At 38.6% G+C, this 19,857-nt stretch overlaps 1 protein-coding gene across 1 annotated transcript; it reads left to right on the top strand.

Moving 5' to 3' along the window:
* The first annotated feature begins 601 nt into the window (after positions 1-601).
* On the top strand, positions 602-8,755 carry LOC145987707 (glucose dehydrogenase [FAD, quinone]-like). The gene is made up of 2 exons (XM_083122281.1): positions 602-682; positions 6,196-8,755. The coding sequence occupies exons 1-2, from the start codon at positions 679-681 to the stop codon at positions 8,025-8,027; spliced, it is 1,836 nt and encodes a 611-aa protein (XP_082978407.1). The 5' UTR covers positions 602-678; the 3' UTR covers positions 8,028-8,755.
* Positions 8,756-19,857: the final 11,102 nt, after the last annotated feature.

The raw sequence follows: 19,857 nt of genomic DNA, 5'->3' as shown, positions 1-19,857 counted from the left end.
TACACGGAAGAAGAAAAAATGTATCTTTGCTTCCTGGGCAAGGTCAGTTCCATTACATATAGTTAAGGAAACATTTCCTGGAAGTTAGTTAAAAAAACTTGGGAAGCAGCCCCAAGAAAAAAAATTGGAATGCAATATATACAGCAGGATCAACCTGAAGGGTTCACAAGTACCAACATTCAAAATTATATACCAGGAATTTCCAAATTGCGATATGATATATATATATATATATATATATATATATATATGTAAGTCTTTCTGCCGGTCTGAAAAAAAAACTGTTTTTATTAAATACATGCAAATTAATTAACACCCGTGCACTAATTTACGTTGACGCATTTACCTTCTACTCACCTGCAAAAGGTCAACGACAGTATTTTTTTCCCCTTCTGAATGATAGTAGGAAATAACAGAAACAATTACTGGTTTTTCTGGATTGTAATCTTCGTCGGTACTAAAAACGTTATCGGAATTCCTCTTTCTTTGAAAATTTCCAGAAAGTACGTTAACGTACCTATCGCGGAAGCGAATGGCTGTTTAAAGAAATTAAGCAACCTAACTGATAAGATTTCATATTCTAGTAAGAAAAGTAACACTGCCACGTTTATTCTTCAAGTAGCTGGAAGACTTTGCACATTGTTGTAGCATACTATTTAGTGGACCTATTTACTGGTTATGGGTAAGTTTAAATGAAGAATATCATTGAACGAAAGTTGGAAAATTTATACTGGTTGGAACATGAATGAATGAATGGATGTTGGTTTCTTCGACACAACCCGACTGGTTGGAACAGAAGGCAAGAAAATAGAAGTATTATTCATTGGTGTCCCATTGAGGAATTTTTCTGTTTTCTTTTCTGGAAATTGTTGTAAAATTTGTTTTCAGTGTGTTATTTTGGACAAGGTAAAATCTAAGATAAGGCGACCAGACGGAAGAGTATCTTTTTTTTTTAGCCTCTGTCCCGATTTTTTTGGAACGTAAAACGGGACGCCAAAATGCCGCTTTTCCGAGATAATGACTTATTGGCATAGCATTACTATGTAACTCCAGAAATATTGGGAAAAGAAAATCTCGAAAAAACACCTAGGGAGAAATTATTTCACATTTCAACATCAACAATGTGCCATATTCCAATTTTCTTAAAATATTGGACTTTCATCTCTGTTTACCTCGAGCTAATGCCACTCCTGCACGAGCAACAAGAACGCTCCTTCAGTAAAAACTTTGAAAGCTACGTTGATTAATAAAGTGAACTTTAATAACACGTGATAATTGTTTACAAAATGTTATTTGAAAAGAAGGATGTAATGAAGTAGATCAATTCATCGGCAAAATATCAATTCATGATTTCTAATTCTAAAGGACTGCTTGGTTGGAGTGCAGTTTATATTATGTAAATTATTTACACAGTATCTATTTGTTTAGTTAGTTAGTTTTCAAACATAAGTATTTATGACTATACAGTTTTGCATTAAAATGAGTGCATTTTGTTGCCCCGTTTTGTTCCGATTTTCCTTCAGCAAAAAATATGAAAAAAAAAGGTTAGGTGACCAGATTTTTTTATAAATAGATATCTGGTCACATTACCCTAAGGATCTTGGATGTAGATATTAAAAAAATAGTACTTTAGATTTGATTAGACGGCTGCTGGTTTGGTAGAATTCTTGTTGGATGTATTCTGTAGAAACTGTTAGGAGAATTGAGGTTCCATATCTTCGGAATGCAACATATTACAACAAAGTGTAATCAATCGGAAAGGCCCCGGAGAGAGGATGATGCTCTTGCGTGCCAACGATGCCACAGCCTGGGGAAGATATAATACTCTTCTCAGGGGCGTAACGAGACTCATGCGCCCCCCCCCCCCCCCAGTTACTGCTATTATAGTGTCTGGATCGTAACATGAAATTATCCCCATAGGAGTTCCTTCGAAGTCTACCAGGCTTTGTTCCCACAGATGCGGTCTCGAGTAACAATAATCCCAATAAGGTCCCGGTGCCAACAAGGCACCTGGTGTATTGTGGACATCTCTCTCCTTACGAGACCTCCCGCAGTTAAAACAGTCATTGCCCATGAAAGTGGTGGACGTGTCTCAGACATAGTACATAGCATATTCCTGGAAATTCAAATACCTGGTCTAATCCCCTTTTCCTTTCCTACTTTAGACTTTTCTTTGTCCCGACCTGGATAACTGGGTTTCAGCAGGCATGTTTTGGCACAGGGACGCGGCAGGGGAATAATGTTCTTTGAATGTCAGATGATGGCAGGTACTTCCTGGAACGTGTAGTGATGGGTTTGGATTTTCCTCCACGTCTATGCAGACGTGCAGAACTATGCAATTATTATTATTTTTTTTTTTTAGAAATTATTTGCCGAAAGTATATCGTATGTCCAAAGCAAAGTCAAGTCGGAATATCACTGTACTGAAGACAATCGCCTGATATAGAAGCAAGAAATTGGTTAGTTATCATTCTCTCCTTACATTTCGTTTACACATTTTTATTCTCTTTGTTGAAGGACAAACAAGAGACGAGATTGGTTTTACATTATAGTTTTACTGTTAGTTTTAGACGTTGTGTCCGGCCGGGGCTGGTAAATAGCCAATTATTCTTGTGTTAACGGATGATTTAACGTTAGTTTGGGAAGATTGATCCCTTAGTTTTAGAGGAGTTTGAAGAGGCATGATCTCATTTTTCAACATTGGGGGTGGGGGCACGACGACACGATTATCTCGCTCTTAGCTTTTCATAAAAGTTCTCTCATATTTGAAACATCTGATCGATTGTCACTGATCTAAAAAAAGACTGTAAACTTGAGATACATCGTTGCAACAGAGCACACACACATACACAGATATAAATATATAATAGCCTTTGTTATTTTAAGTTGGAATTATACAAGTATCGGTATCGGTGGGTATCGGTGATAGTATCGGCATTGGTATCGGTTCAAAGTGATATCGGCATTGGTATCGGTTCAAAGTGATATCGGCTCAGCCCTAATATTATACAAAATTGTCAATGGCAAAATCCGCTGCAACACACTCCTTCAGGAATTCCACTTTCGATTGCCTATGCGCACAACACGTAACACAAACCTATTGTAGCCCGACCCTGTGGCCGAGTGGTTAGCACATCGCGCTGCGACGCCAAGGGTCCCGGGTTCGAATCCCGGTCGGGCTTGGTTGTTTGTGAATGTCCATTCATCAATTTCATCATTTCATCACTCATCCCCATCTTCGCAAATTAGCCAAGAGGCACAAAACGCGAAGTAAAATAAACTAAATCAAATCAAATCAAAATCAAACCTATTGTACACAGAAAAGCCTAGACTGGAAATTAAAAAAAGATCACTCTTCTACAAAGTCCCCACACAATATAATGACCTCTCATCAAGTGTTGATATATTCAATACAGATTTCGGCTTTCGGTCTTCCATTAAAAATGTGTTTGTAAATAATAGAATGTATAATAGTATAATGTATAATAATATAATCTTGGCTTATTTTTGTTAATATTTTTGTGTTATTCGTTATTTTTAATTTTTTCTTTCCATTGTTGACAATTTCAGCGTAAAATGGCTATTTGTGCTGTATCTGAAATTTTCTCAATAAATAAAGATAAATAAACTTGATTTTGAGTAAAGCATACGGACACACAAACACATACCTCTGTGTTCGTCCCCTCATCTATTTAATTCATCTTGGCCATCCTGATTAACCCAAGAGATAGACAAGTACTTAAATTACTAATATAACGAACATATAGGTAAATATAATAACGAATATAAGATAACGAATATATTCCAGGGGTTAAGACCAAGATATTAAAATGCTAAATGGTCATTAGTTACTAATGAAAGTTAATCCATAAATCAGAAGTACAATTTTAATAAGCATTCCGCCACTGAAATCGGTATATTAGAAGTGTTGAGGTGAGAATAGGGTATTTTTCATCAGCGCAAAACTTGAGATGGTTCCTATTCTGCAACCACACTTGGTACGCGTAGGTTCATAAGCTGTAATTATGGGTAAAAGCGGTAGAGATATTTCTTGCTTTTCATATTATTTCAATCGTTCAGTTGCTGTGGGAAACAAGGTTAGGCACGCACACCTTTTACGATACCATATCTTGTAATGACTGGAAATGGTTTTTTTTACTCGCAAAATTTCCTTGGTTACAAGAGTCCAGGAGAGACCAGGTCATTATTATTTTATACGAGACGAGGGGACAGGATACACTGTCAGATGGGAACTCCTTGTTCTATAGAGCCCAAAAATCATCTCATTTGAAGGGTAAGGGGAAAGAACAAGGAATGTCACAAAAACAGTTTTTGGAGAAAACGACATTTTAATCGTAATCTTTCCTATGTTCTTTCCCAGTACCTCAAATATTCCATCGTCTCTTACACGCACATTTCTCATTTCATTCCAGTGGTTTTTGTACAGTTGTTTAGTACCAGTTCCAACCAACAGAATGAGCTGTAAACCTCAAAATCGAAAGAATGGACATTTCTTGTTTTTCTCCTTCCCCTTCATTTGTCAATATGTAAAAATAGAATAAATTTCGCAATGTCTTACATGTTAAGTCGTTGCGTTATGATTTTTTTTAAATACAAACACTTCCACAATGTTGAAACTATATTTTTTAGTTTAACTGAACCTATTGAGTTTGTTTCGTTGCTGCAAGTGTAGTCGGTGGTCAGAGGTATTCGAGTAGGTGAGAGGTAGCCGTTGTAAACAATGAGCAGAGCTGTAAGTTCATCGCACAGTGGGAGACTCACAAATACACCATTTCAGACCAGAGTTTTTACTGCCGGTCCCCGTAGCGAAGTGGTTAGCACATCGCGCTATGACACCAGGGGTCCCGGGTTTTAATCCTGGCCTTAGCATGGATGTTTGCGAGTGTCCATTCATCAATTTCATCATGTCATCACTCATCCCAATCTTCCCAAATTAGCCAAAAGTGGCACAAGAAGCGAAGTAAAATAAAGCAAACCAACCAACCAACCAACCAATCATAGTTTTTACTAACACGAACCTTAATAATTATTATAAGCAGAAGGACATAAAGGAAAGTGGTAATGATGGTTAAGAGTTCATTGATCTTGCGGGTCTTCCCGATCGCGAAGTGGTAACGTCGTCGCCTTGTAATCAAGGGGTCCCGGGTTTGATACTACCTGGTGGAGGCACATTGCACAGTGGTTCGGATCTCACTTTAATACTGTAGGCCCAGTCCCGATTAGCCTATCTGTGCATAATATGGACTTAAACATCAATTCAAACAGTCTTGATTGATCTTGCCGACGAGAGGGACAGGCCGGAGACACATGTTACGGAAGAAATAAACATTTAGGTTGACATGTTCTTTTAGTAACAAGAACACGGTTTAAATAAAACACCAAATAATAAGTTCACATGAAGACTCGAAAGCATTCACGTGATGCCTCTCAGGGTATTGGGTAATGGGTAATATCTATCTGTTAGTTCGTCAAATAAAAATCAAAGTTAAGTTTTCACTAAGAAAAATGAAGTCTATTTTACTTCTTTGCAAACTAAATACTTATATGCCTAAAATATAATCCATTTCACTCAAATAAATTAAACTTCTTATAATTCAACTTGATCACTCTATTAAAACTCCAAGCCCGAACTTTAATTCTTCTTCTTCTTTTTCTGACCCTATCAACTGGCAGTCGATTTTAGTCATCTTCCTGAGTTTTTTTTTTATGTATTTAGTTCGCTATTCACTTATATTTCACAAGAATGAAAAAAAAACATCTATTGATAGTTATTTATACTGTTTGTTAGATCGTCAAATTACATCTTCTTGCATATCCATAAAGAAGCCCGAACTTTAAAGTCAAGACAAAACACAATCGTAATTCCCATGGTAACAGCCCTTACAAGATATGTACATACCGGTCAGTCACTATCCTGACATTATCAGTGATAGATTTAAATATCACTTACCACAAGAATCAAAAGAAATAACAGAGATTAAGATTAATAACAATAAAAGTTTGTACAACGAGAAAGTTAATTGTAAACAATAAATATTGGTCCAAGGGGAAAGGACGTGTCAAGGTTTAGAAATGTCAGAGAATTAGTTCATAGAAATAAACACGTAAGATAAAAAATAATGACTTTATCGTAGGAATAAGAAAAAGCATTTACACCCTAATTTTCTATTTCAGATTGTGCACAGCCTACGCCCCCTCTTGAGGAGGTTCCTCCAACATACTGCCAGGACTACAACAGCTGCCCAGCAACATTCTTGTCTTTCATGGCAGCTGTGAATACAGTATTCAGGCAAGAGTGCTTACGTGGCAACGCAGAGGGATATCCCAACAACCAACGCGATCTGCAGACGGAGTACGACTTCATTGTTGTCGGCGGAGGAACTGCGGGGTCTGTGGTTGCCGCCAGACTCTCCGAGGTCACGGGTTGGTCGGTGCTGTTGATAGAAGCAGGAGGAGACGCGAGACCTGACTCCAACATTCCAGCAATAAGCAACGTGCTGTGGGGAACACCCTTCGATTGGCAGTACAGAACGATCCCGCAGAAGGAGGCTTGTTTGGCAAGTGCTGGAAGAAAATGCGGGTTACCCAAAGGCAAATCCCTAGGGGGGACCTCCACCATCAACGGAATGACGTATCTGAGGGGAAACAGGATGGATTTCGATGATTGGGCCAGAATGGGGAATCCCGGATGGAGCTACGAGGAAGTGTTGCCATATTTCAAGAAGTCTGAGGACAACAAGAACCCCGAATTCGCCAGAACAAGATATCACGGTAAAGGAGGCTACATCCCAGTTCAAAGTTTTCCATACAAGCACCCTCTCGTTGATACTTTAATAGCAGCAGGAAACGAGTTAGGTATACCTGAGAGGGATCTCAACGGAGAGTACCAGATAGGGGTCATGAATGAACAATCCACACAGTACAATGGCTCCCGGTACAGTACGTCCAGATCTTTCCTCCATAGGGTCAGATGCAGACCTAACCTACACATTGCCAAATGCTCATATGCAATGAAAGTTATCTTTAGAGTCGGCACTAACATAGCTCACGGGGTGGAGTTCATGAGATTCAACAGAACTCAAAGGATATACGCACGGAGGGAGATAATACTCTCGGCTGGGGTGATCAACTCCCCTCAGTTGCTTATGTTGTCAGGCATCGGACCGAAAGCACATCTGCAGGAAATGGGAATTCGTGTAGTAAAAGATTTGAAAGTTGGTCATAATCTACAAGATCAATTTCGTCTTCTGAAAGGCGTTCAGGTGACGACTGATCTCCCGGCAATCGAAGTGGAAACGGAGGAGAATTACAGGAAATATCGAGAAGCACGCGAAGGTCCTCTCGCAGGAAGAGGAGTGCCCCAGGTACCTCTGTTTGCTAAGGTCTTGATCGAGACAGGTCCGTCAGACGTTCCCGACATTCAGTTGTTTTTCACTCCACTGGGTGGACAGGACAGTAACTACAAAATGGGACAGGGGGGAAGTACCGATACTAGCAATACAAACGAAGGGGTACAGATTCAGCCAATTAATCTCGTTGTCAAAAGCATTGGGATCGTTCAACTGAAGAGCAAAAATCCTTTCGAGTATCCTCTGATTGATCCCAAATACCTGTTTCATCCCGATGACATAAAACTTCTGCTAGCTTCCATTAGATTCAGCGAGAAATTCATTAACACTAGTGCCATGAGATCGGTCGGTGCAAAGTTGAACACCACAGCATTACCAGGGTGTACACAATACGAATTCGGCTCAGATGATTATTGGGTCTGTATATTGAGGCAGTATTCAGGGACATCTTGCCACACGGTGGGAACATGCAAAATGGGACCTGCCTCAGATAAGGACGCTGTTGTTGATAGAAAGCTAAAGGTACACGGGGTACGCAACTTAAGAGTGATTGATGCATCCATAATGCCTGTGGTTGTAAGGGGGAATACTCAGGCTGCCACTATAATGATAGGTGAAAAGGGAGCTGATATGATAAAGAAGAGTTGGATTGTTTAGATTACAATATTGCATTTTAAAGTAAGGTCGGTATTGCTGCTACAACTAGGTAAGGAAGCCAAAGTTGGCCAAGTTAAGCTTCTAGGGCAATTTACAAATTTCCAATGAGAGATAAATTTATGCATTTTTAAGAAATAACTCTTATAATTAACAACATGTACCATATAATTTTCTTGTAAAATTCCTTGTAACTTTTTTTTTTAAAAAATAATTACAAAACCATTACATCTGTTCCCAAGGTGGCCCATGGGTACCAATAGTGGCCCATGGTACCAAAGGTGGCCCATGTCTACCAAAGGTGTCCCACTGTTTATAGTTTCGTAGAAAATGTTGCTTGTGCTCAAGAAAACATATTTATTCATGCTTATTCATTTTCTTTATAATATATTAGAGAAATTGTTTGTCTTAAACTTTTGATTGGTGACATGCAGTAACGACGCATAACAAACTTCCGTGGCGGAGTGGTTAGCACACACAGCCCATGTGATGCCAGTGGTTCCAGGTTCGAATCCTGTATGGTTGTTCTTTGTGAGTGTCTCTTCATCAATTTCATAATATCACTCATCTTCATCTTCGCAATTACCCAAAAGTGAAATTCTTCAACTGCTCTTCGGAGTGATTGTCATCATTAACAGCAGCGTCCATTGTTGTGGTGGTGAGCTGATCTTTGGCCCATGCCAATATATGTATAAAACAGGTATATTAATAACATTTAGTGATTCATGAAAGTCTGTTCAAATTTAACATTATTAGGTAATCTCTAATAATAAAATGTATTTTAATGTGAAAATTACAGAGGCGAGTGTAACCTGTTCCCAAGGTGGCCCACCATGGGTCACCTTAGGAACTCTCTTCTGGATTACGTGTTTCAACAAAAATAGGTATCGTTCCTTTGACACAAAGAATAACACTTTTACAATCTAACTTTGTGCTCAAAAATATAATTAAACGAGCTTTCAAAATATGTATAAAATATTAACATTCGTTAATTTCAAGGACGTACACACACACACTTCTTACTTACCTTAACATAACATCGACAACTAATCTGATCGATACCTGACACAAAAACTTACATAAAATGGCTGCTGGCAACCCAAGACAGTTCGTTTTGTGTATAGTGCACCAGAGGGGGACTGGGTACATTGATGTAGTGCCAGTTGTTAACTTTGTTAAATACTAATATGATTTTCGTGAAGTGGGCCACCTTGGGAACTAGTATAGCCACCTCTGGCTCACGTACCTTATTTTTCGTCGTCGTCTTCTTCTAAGAGAACCAAACTCAACAAGCCTAACCAATGGCGGCTATTGGGTTCCAGAACCGGGGGGACAAGGTGATGAAACTAGGTGGGGGGAAGAAAGACAGTATAGTATATGTCTTTTTGTAGATAAGGTTTAGCATAATGCGGGAGCAAAAGTGGTGAAAAGGGGGGCAACTGCCCGCTCGTCCCCGTCACTGAGCCTAACCTAACCACCGATGGTGTTTAAGTTGTGTCCGATTAGTGAAACCGCACAAGCTACCAGCCAATGGCAATGTTTAAAGCAGTTGTAGCGGCAATCACTGCCTATACGTAGTATCCTTTTGTGAATATAGAAATTAGTTTTTGATGTATATTATTGTCTATTAAATTTTTTAAATTTCTGCAATAAATATTATTTATTTATTGCTTTTTCATTGCAAAGTAAAGCATAGGCATTTTCTTCCATTAACCATCCCTACTTTAGATTTTACAAATTATTTATAATTCTTAATAGTTTGATAAATATGTAAAAATAGATTGAAATAAATTTAAGTAGAAAAAGCACACGAAATAACGCACACAAGTACACACTATAAGAAAAGTAAAACAATAATACCTAGGTATACATGAAACATGAAAAACTCAATATGCTGACCAAGGCAGAAATTTATTTTATTTTAAAACATAAACTAAACGTAACGTTTCAACCATATAGCAAGGTCTTCTTCAGACTCTGTATCAAGTACAAATGAAATAATATATTGTGTATATATATATGTTCCTGTTTTGTACCTTGTTTCATTTGTACTTGGTGCAGAGTCTGAAGAAGACCTTGCTAGAAGTACAGCGCCTAGAATAACGTAGTGTGGAAAACGGCATGGTTTTGCTCTCTCTCGCTGGTTCCACTCGAAAATGAAATCCGCTAGAGGCGCTGGTGTTGACACCGGGGTACAACGCTCGACTGCTTATAATGGAAGTAAATGGAGTTTTTGCTGCAACGTCTGATTCTTTTCTTTGTAACATTTCTTTGCATCAGAAACTTGTTATGATATTTGGTACAGTAGTCGCGAAAATATTAAAGAATATTATGAACCGTCTATCATGACCTGTCCTTGAGTTTTTTATTAACAATACGGAAGAAAACATAGGTATGGATTGTAACACGTAACATGACAATTGCTGCGAGAATTAGTATTGTGTATGCATTATCCTGAAAGGTTCATTAATATTGTCATTGTCACAAATATTATTTTTATGGAAATTCACACAGACAATACTCGTTTATTTTAATTAATTAATTTATTTATTTTATTATTAATTAATTTAATTAATTTGCGGTTTATTTTCATCAAGTACAAGGTAGACATTTTACAGCCAAGTCACGAGTAAAAATGCACAGTCCTTAACACCAAAGTTCTACTTACCAATCGACACGAATGTAAAGCAATTTGTTGATAGAGATGACAAGGTACATCGTAATCGGCTATTTCAACTCCATGGAATATGAAATTAAATTCTTTCGAATATCTGCATTTCGGGAAAATGACTTCATAATATGTACGCCACGAAACATTTTTTCCCCTTCATGACACTATTTCAATTTTATTAGTATACAAAAATAAACTTGTGTACACAATCCAACGTTTGACGTCCAGCCTCACATGCGATATGTTGATGCTCGTGTTGCGTTGCACATAAAACGTATTTATGTTACTTTTCTGTGTAAATTAATACCATTTCGTGACTGCAAATCACTCCACAAATATAACTGTTTCCATCAATTCACTTACCGCCTTTCTAGAGAAACAAATCTACACAATATTTTCCAAAAACTAACTAAGCCGCATTACTTTCATAACAAAATTAGCCGCTGTGTCGATCGCACTGCCATCTACTTGTCATCGTCTCGGGGAACCAGTTTCTTGGGTCGTTTTCCACACTACGTTATTCAAGGCGCTGTACTAGAAGGTTGAAACGTTACGTTTAGTTTATGTTTTTTAATAAAATAAATTTCTGCCTAGGTCAGCATATTGAGTTTTTCATATCATGGAAACAAGGCTTAATGGTGTTATACATAAAACATGAATACACACATAACAAAAAGATACTCGATATACAGAAGAGTTAACGAGTGCTAGTCCTTCAAGTTTGAATCTAAAAAAGGTTATTTTTTATTGTATTTCCGTGTTTTCAGTACTGGTAAGTCAACTCCAGAATATGATTTCTTACTTTTGACTTGAAGTTGCTGAGAGAGGAAGAGTTTCTCATGTTATGTGGTAAGTCGCAATGGCCGTGAAGGAATTTCAGTAACGTTGCCTTGTGACAGTGGATGGTCAGCAGAGATTTGTCTTGCGAACGGGTAGGAAAGGAGTGCGCTGCACTTAGGGGCCGAAACCTTGAATTAACTATTTTGTAGAGCGCTGTAAGTTCGTGGAAACGACGTCGTGTGATAAGGTCGAACCAGCCTATATCTATCCCTGGAATCTCTGGAGCAAAGAAGAAGTTGGGTGGAGCAAAGCAGGACACGCTGATACAAAGGGTTGGGAGCTGCAGTTGCTTTCCCCCTCCATGCAATCCTGTTCCCTCGGACGTGTTCATTGGTGGAGCCCTCTAGAGTCACTACTTGCGCAGAGACTTGTTTTCGTTCGCTTGCTCCAGAGGTTTCTGGGATAGAGTATAGGTCCTTGAAAGTAGGGTTAAGGTGATCAAAATATTTTATATTATCGATGTACAAAATGCTCCATCTTTCTAAAAATACCCCTTCTTCTTAGCAATCATCATTACATGTAGAGTTATACCAATACTATTTACGTGTATATTGTAGTTGCAGCACGGTTGAGGGTAGGTGTAATAAGGAAAGCTGAAAAGAAACAACCTTATGTTCCGATTATGTTCGTCCGTGCGTGTCAACTATTCATGCAGAGACTCCTGCAGCTGCAAAGATAAAAATGTAGTGAACTGATAGACAAATGAAGGGCTCGGGTATAAAACATGGTAAGTGATATTTTGGTTTTCTGAGTTCATTAAGAAAAAAGGTTATTAGAAGCATGCCCGTACCGAGGAGAGGGACCACGGGGCCATGCCCACCCTCGAACTGTGAAATATTTAAAGCGAACTTATAAAAAGCTACGAAAATAACATCTATGAGTTTTCAAGTTTGTAAAATTTCAATTTTGTTCTTACATAAATGAATGTGTTTGTGGTGTAGAGAGGAATACTCTAGAACTCTGCAGTCTGCAATATAGTGTAGTTTTAGTTTTACAACCATTGATGCAATGCTGCCAGCAATGCCGGCGATTAGGTAGGGGGACTTGTCCCCGTTTTTTTTACCACTTTTCGTCCTGCACTTTGTTAACTCTTGTTTAAATATTATTTTCTTAACATAGAATTATTATCATTATCGTGGCTGTTCAAAGGAAAACACAGAACTATTCGAAACTTCTGAGAATTAAATGTAAACAATAAGTACTAAGTTGTACCATGTTGCTGATTGTTGGGATGAGTTATATATATATATATATATATATATATATATATACACAAAGAGAGAGAGGGATAAAATACATTTTCGTATCTGGCTCCTCCCTCAAAATACTCAAAATAATCCTGGGTACGAGCCTGATTAGAAGCTATAATGTAGATACATAATTAGTCTATGGGGAAAAAAAGCTCAGTTTGTTCCAAGGTTGAGCAAGGCACCCACTGACTTTGAGTGTAGAGTCGCCATCTGTCCGTGACAAATGTGAACTACATGAAATTCGTAACGCCATCTGACGGCTGTTGCTGGAACTACGTGCCCTCACCAACCGAAGAATAGGGAAAGACAGTAGCCCAGAACAGAAATTAAAGATAAGGAACAAAATAAATTGGTAATTAGTGGCGCTTATCGTTGGTTGGTGAAACGTTGGTATTGCAGAAAGCGCGACACGTGCACAAAAGTCCTTCACCTGTTGGATGTTTGTTTAGTACTAAGAGCCCCATGCATAGGCGAAGTTAGGCAGGGGCTATGAGGGCTACGCCATCCCAGAACCAGACATTAGCCCCCCAAAATGCATGTGACATATGCATAAAATAAATAAGGAAAGTGAAACTGCACACCAAAATTCTCATGAAACTTCCATGTGTTACTCTTGTGGTGTGGCAGTTGCACATAAGGAAAGAAGTTCAAATTATGTCCTGATGTAGAATACAATGAAAGTTGCAGTGCACGTGCCTTTACGGGGACCGTATGTTCCGAAGAAGATTTCAAAGGAAATATTTCACCGTTATGTCTATTGATCTTCCACCTTGGAGCGGTAGGTAAACATTGTTACATTCAAACAATAGCGGCAGTGCATCCAGCGCTTACATAAATGTAGCCTTTCAAAAATGAGTTCCTACCATTGTGTTTTTTCAAGCATGAAAAAGAGAAGCCGTCACTGTAGAGACTTGAACAGAATAACAGTTTCGATAGGGAAAAAAGGGCGCCAGTTCAAAGAAGTGAATTTAGTTTGGATTTTTAATGCATGCGGGATATTTAAAGATCAAAATTTCACGTAACTGTGTCGCGGTCCTGCAGAAGCGATTCAATCGCACGTAATTGCTTTATTAAATGGTGATCAGTACCTGTCATTACAGTTTATTAGCGAAATCACTTTTTCAAGTCTTCTGTGTAGTACAGTGGGATCCATGAGTATTACCGTGCAAATTGTCCATCACCATGTTCGTGCACTTTATTTGACCCAATAAGAGCTTCAAGAATTAAAAGAAAACTCAAAACAAGCTGTTGACAACTTCGGCACCAGCATACATAAAAATCCATCGCTTAAAAACATATAGGGTGCAAGAGAAAAGTTAATGAAAATCGTCATGGACAATTTGCACGGTAATACTCATGGATCCCACTGTACGTTGCACTGCATCACCGATATGTATGCATATGCGCGGGGTTTATTTGGATTTTTCATTGTACGAAGGCGATGCCACGGAGCATACGGAGAGCCAGTTGTTTCTGTCACAAGGCGGCCGAAGCTTACGCTGGCATGGTTGCCACTGCGTCTGACTCATATGTTTGCCGCGGTCGGAAGAGAAAAAAAGAGAATTGACTCCCGTGTTGTTTCAACAATGCTTCACGGGAGGTATAATAAAAGGGATTTCAGTTTAAATGTGTAAACTAACTACTAAGTTCACAAACGATATACAGTAGAGCGTCGATTATCCGAACGTCGGTCAACCGAACGACCGCTTAACCGAACTGTGTACTCGCTCACACCTGTTACTCTCCCACCCTACCGTCCATCATCCCCCTCACTCCCAAACCAAGTTTCCCACAGTAGTCGCCGCACTGAGCCACCGCTGGCGGAACATTGCTTCTAATGGGGCCTTCATAAGGCGCTGCTGACCGGCCAAGCCGCCAGTCGCTGTGTTTCAACAATCAGCACACTTCTGTCGGTGTATGTATTGTTCATGCAAAATGCGTATGTAATATGTACATATTTTTGCTTAATAAACTGTACCACATACTATATATTCCTACTAAAGTTGCCTTTGTACGTTACTTTGTAATACTTAAAGAGATGCCTGTTTTTATGAATAAATTTACTGTACAGTACTTCTTTTTGGCAAATAAACATGTACAGTTCGATTATCCGAACAAACCAGTTTTCCGAACACCCATGTCCCCCAATTACTTCGGATAATCGACGCTCTACTGTAATTTAATGTTGAATATTACTTCAATTAGAAGCAGCGAAGTTAAGATAAAAGAGGAATGTCTGGCAACCCTAGATCCACAGTGGCCAACACCGTCCTGGCGCGTTGATCCCACTTGACCGTAATGTTAAAGCATACGCGTAATACTTTGCGTTGTGATTTAAAAAAAAAATGTGGCATTTTCCTTTGAATGAGTTGCCTGACATGCTTTTCAAAATGTGCGCAGATATCGTGCGTGACCTTGATAATGAGTAATATTCTCGAATGTATTTGATTCCAATTTTATACAAGCATTTTTTTATCTTTCTCTTCATCATTTTTAATTATATATGATATCTACTATTTCATAGTAATTTCTAAATGTGTGGTAGTACAGTCACGGACAATTCTGGGTTGTAATGGCCTAATTTACTTTCAATGGAATCGCTACAAAGCAGAAGTTACCGAGACTTACATGCAAAGACTTCAAATTTGCGTATTTTATTTTACGTTAGGCAATTCTTGATTTTTCATTACATTTGTTTGCCTTCAAATAGAATTGTGTATGCATGCTTACTGATTTATATCCGCCACTGCAGATACTGGCATTTGATCCCCCAAGGGCATCCGCAGGGAGGGCAAATAACGGTAAATCCACCCACCGTCAAATTCAAAATTTACACTAATAAGTCGATCTAAAATATCAATTTTTACCTAAAATTAGGTAATTTGTTCTTGCTCGGCACGCTCGTACCTTTTTATGTTTGTTGCAGTCAATAGTATTGGCACAATGTTAAAAGTTAATAATATTTTTGGAAGTGTTTACGACCTGTTAAACTGATATTATTTTCTGTAAAAGAACATAGATAGTAACAATTTTGTAGCTCATCTTGACCACAGCAGAATTTATATACTACATATTAATTATTAATTATCACTTATTGATTATTTAAAGAATACCAGACTTGCAGGAGGGCAACGGAGGGGCAATTGCCGCCTCGGTTCCAAATTTTATAAAATAAAAATACATTTCGCAAATTTTTCCTGCTCGTTTCGTTCGCAATATCTTCTTTTCTCGCAGTCTAGTCAAGTTCAGCCACAGGGACGGCGGCAGACGATCTAAGTGAAAAAAAATGTAAAAGAGAATGCCGTGGCGCCCTCTGAAATTGTTTGCGCCCTATTAAATCAGTATTGTTTTCAGTTAGGAAAAATCTGGATGAAAAAATTTCTTGATCGCTTTGCTCGCAATGCATTGTACATTACCAGAGAGACCAACTACGTACTTCAGTTGCTAGTAAACAGTTTTGTCTCAAATGAATTAACAATTGTTTTGAGGAAAAGGAGCGGGCACATTTCACTGGCAATCTATACACCATGTTGCTGTTGATTTGTTATGAGACTGACAAATTGATTATGTAATATAATTAAATAATATGATATATATATATATATATATATATATATATATATAGATGTGTGTGTGTGTGTGAGTGTGTGTGTGTTTCGCGCGCGTCGTGCGTGTATTAAAGAAACACTGAATACGTACACAATTTAGTGTTAACATCTTGCATATTTCCTTATTTTACACATATTATGTTATACATGAAAGTTATACATGTCATATGTACAAAAGAATTATATGCTTGTGCTTGTTTTCCATCATTAGGTAATGTGAAATTGAACGCGTTGAGAAAGTATTTGAAATCGTTTAATCCAACTCAAATGCTTTAGCAACGACTTCTATCTGCACTTACTGCATGATTTACGAGGATAATAACGTCTTTGATATTACTACTACTACTACTAATAATAGTATTATTTATTATTATTATTATTATTGGCACGTTTATCTTGGTACTTTCCCCTCCCCCTCCCCGACCTAGACAAAAAACCGTGGTTGCGCGTCTGGTATCACACATGCACGTATCCATATCTGCGATAAAAGTTGAACTTTTAATATTGCTCAAATAATAAATAATAATGAATGTCCCCTCATGAGTGCCGCCTAAACGGTTATCCAAGTTAGGGACATTCAAGTTAGAATATGCCTGGCAAAATAATAAATTATTGTAAATCATAACGGAATGATGATGATGTTAAATGCGAAACGATAAGTGTGGTAGTGGGCCCCGTCCTTCTTGCACACACAGTAATAAACCAGGTGTTTCACATCATCACACGCAATAAATTACACCACAGCAACTGTTTGTTAGATCTTGTTTCGTCGATTTGTGAAATATAAAATATCAATATGCGACATTTATTAATTTCTTGACGACATTATTTGGCAGTGACAAACAAGTAAGAGGAAATTATTTTAAAAACACCCCAGTGGACGGATCTTTGTAAGGTTAAAAAAGGTGAGGTTATTTCTGTTTCCATTTTATTGACAATCACAATTAAGCATTGTGCCACTTGGAGAAAATTATGTTCAGTGTATGAATGCACAAAGGAAACACCTTTTTGGTTCATTTGGGAAGCGGAAGAAACTGCATGTTTTCCTTGTTCATCTTTTCTTCCTCCCTTGTTCTTGCAATCCATTGCAGAACACCAAATCGACCCTTTTCTACGTATTGTGCAGCTTCAAAAAACACGTTCAGCGCAGCAACGTTCAACAGCTAACGTGCCACAGATATGGCGAAACCGTTTCTGCTTGGCGCGAAACCCGGCCACCAATTAGGTTGCCCGCCACTTGAGGGAGAGAAAGACCAAAGGAACCGACAGCTCCTGATCCCTTTCTCCTTCTCTCTGGCGATGCGGTTGAAAGTTGTGTTCAACTCTCCTGGTGATGGTTGAATCTTGTGGATCACTTCTAGGGATGCTAGGAATGCAGTGGCGTTGCGTGGGATTTTTAAAAGTGTTACCGGTTATCAGTAGGACATTTAAGGGAGACTTGGGTGCCTCCCCACTTCATGTCCCCCCCCATGTCTTCCAAGTAGTTCATATAATATTAATCTGGTACGTCTGCAATTCAATACTAAATTTGGTAGATCAGGAAAAAAAAATGTTGACATAAGGACTGAAGTGAAATAGCAAACATTGTTTGTTTACACAATAATACGTAATTTGATACTTACAGAAACATCGAAGGCTAATTATAGAGCAGATCAATCCGACGACTCTTCTTTGAAAATAGTTATATGATGCTGGGGTCCCGGGTTCGAATCCTGGCTTGGGCATGGACGTTTGTGATGTCTATTCATCAATTTCATCATATCATCACTCATCCCCATAACCAAAAGTGGCACAAGTGAAGCAAAATCAATGAAATCAAATAAAAATAAATTCTATGATGCTGTCATAAAGTGAAGTTTTTCATTTGAATTTGAATTTTTGTGTGCGTCATGGTCATGGTCCATGTTATCTACACCTGAATTCCACACGTTTTTTTCACCAGAAAATAGAGTACATGGCCAACAAAAGAGTTAACACATAACCACGGATAGTCGTTATACCACGAAACATTGAAATGTCGGTCATATCCAGCAGAGGACTGACTTGGTTTTTAAATCGTTTAAAATAGGCTTTGGCCTCCCATTCGCCACAATTTCGACTTTTTTTTTCTGCAAAGGAACGAACCGAAAGATTGCTTCAAAATATCTTCTATCGAACGATTACACACACTGTTCAGATAGGATGAACCCGCCACCTCGGAATTAATGGACAATGCCCGAAAACAACATAAAGACGAAAGAGAAAGACATCACTCACAAAACTCGCACTGCACAGTCCCTCCCATAAACCGTTGTTTACTTTTGTAACACGTGAAGCACCCTCCTTGCCCCCTCCCCTCTCAGCATCGGCGCTTAACCAATATTTCCTTCGGAACCTGCAAGAAGTCCAGTTCTACTACTGTTGCCATCTTAGTTCTTTTGAAACCAGATTTGCCCAAATCGCGAAACTTTTCGTTTCAAATAAGACGTATGTAGAGTAGATGTAGTCTTCATCTGTTTCCTAACTACTCCCACTCCCATGTTTCGCTAAATCCACTGAAATCTCATTTCTGACACCACCACTATTTCGTATATTTTACGTCCTTTACTACCTTTAAGGCTTTCGCTTTATAGGATAATCGTGACGATGAGGATGCATGGTGAATTATTGAAATAAAATTATTATTTCTTTGTGTATGTAATTATTAATTTTTATAATTATGTAAGTAAAATAATAACAACGAACATTGAAATAACCATTTCTTGCTGAGGATTCGAACCTGCGACACCTACACTTCAGAGGGTGCTAAGATAACAATCGGGAAATTATGCTTGTAAGTAATGTTTTCACCCAAAAACAGTTCTACCACCTCAAAAACATTGCTTCAATCCAAAATTATTGCATTCCTGCGACAACGTATGTCAATCTCAATGGACCCTTTCAACAATTATCACAAATTCCTGTAACCGAAATCCCTCTCCTCTCCTTCTCGCCCATGATGTCGAAGAAGGACAAAGAGGACTTTCGTAATCGCTGATATTTAGAGTGATTTGATTTTTTTTAAATCTTGATTTGGCGATTAAGTCCACTTCATGCACAGTAATGCTAATCGGGAAAGTTTAAAGTTGAATCCGAACCACTTGTGCCTCCACCGGGTATCGAACCCGAGATCCCTTGATTATAAGGCGGCGACGCTACCACTGCGCCATTGTTCCCCAGTGTGGCTGGACACCTTCAGAGTAAGATAGACCCGATTAGGCGACTTAGCTCTTTTCTGTCAATTGAATATGGCAACACTGATCTGTATCCGGTAACGATCACCGGCAACTGCGCCGGCTAAACAGGCATGGCAATAACCCGCCTCCTCCTCCCGCCGTGACAGTCTTTGCCGCTACACGAAGTCTTCCTTGCTTGGGCTCAGGGCCCTTTCCTCATATTGCCTGTGGAGGGTACCGGATCAGTCCTCCTTTTCGCTTTTGCCGGTG

Source organism: Lepisma saccharinum, chromosome 1 (genome assembly GCF_977018435.1).
Source record: "Lepisma saccharinum chromosome 1, izLepSacc3.1, whole genome shotgun sequence".
Taxonomy (NCBI): Eukaryota; Metazoa; Arthropoda; class Insecta; order Zygentoma; family Lepismatidae; genus Lepisma; species Lepisma saccharinum.
Note: the sequence above shows the minus strand (reverse complement) of the source record. Positions and strands in the feature narration are given on the sequence as shown.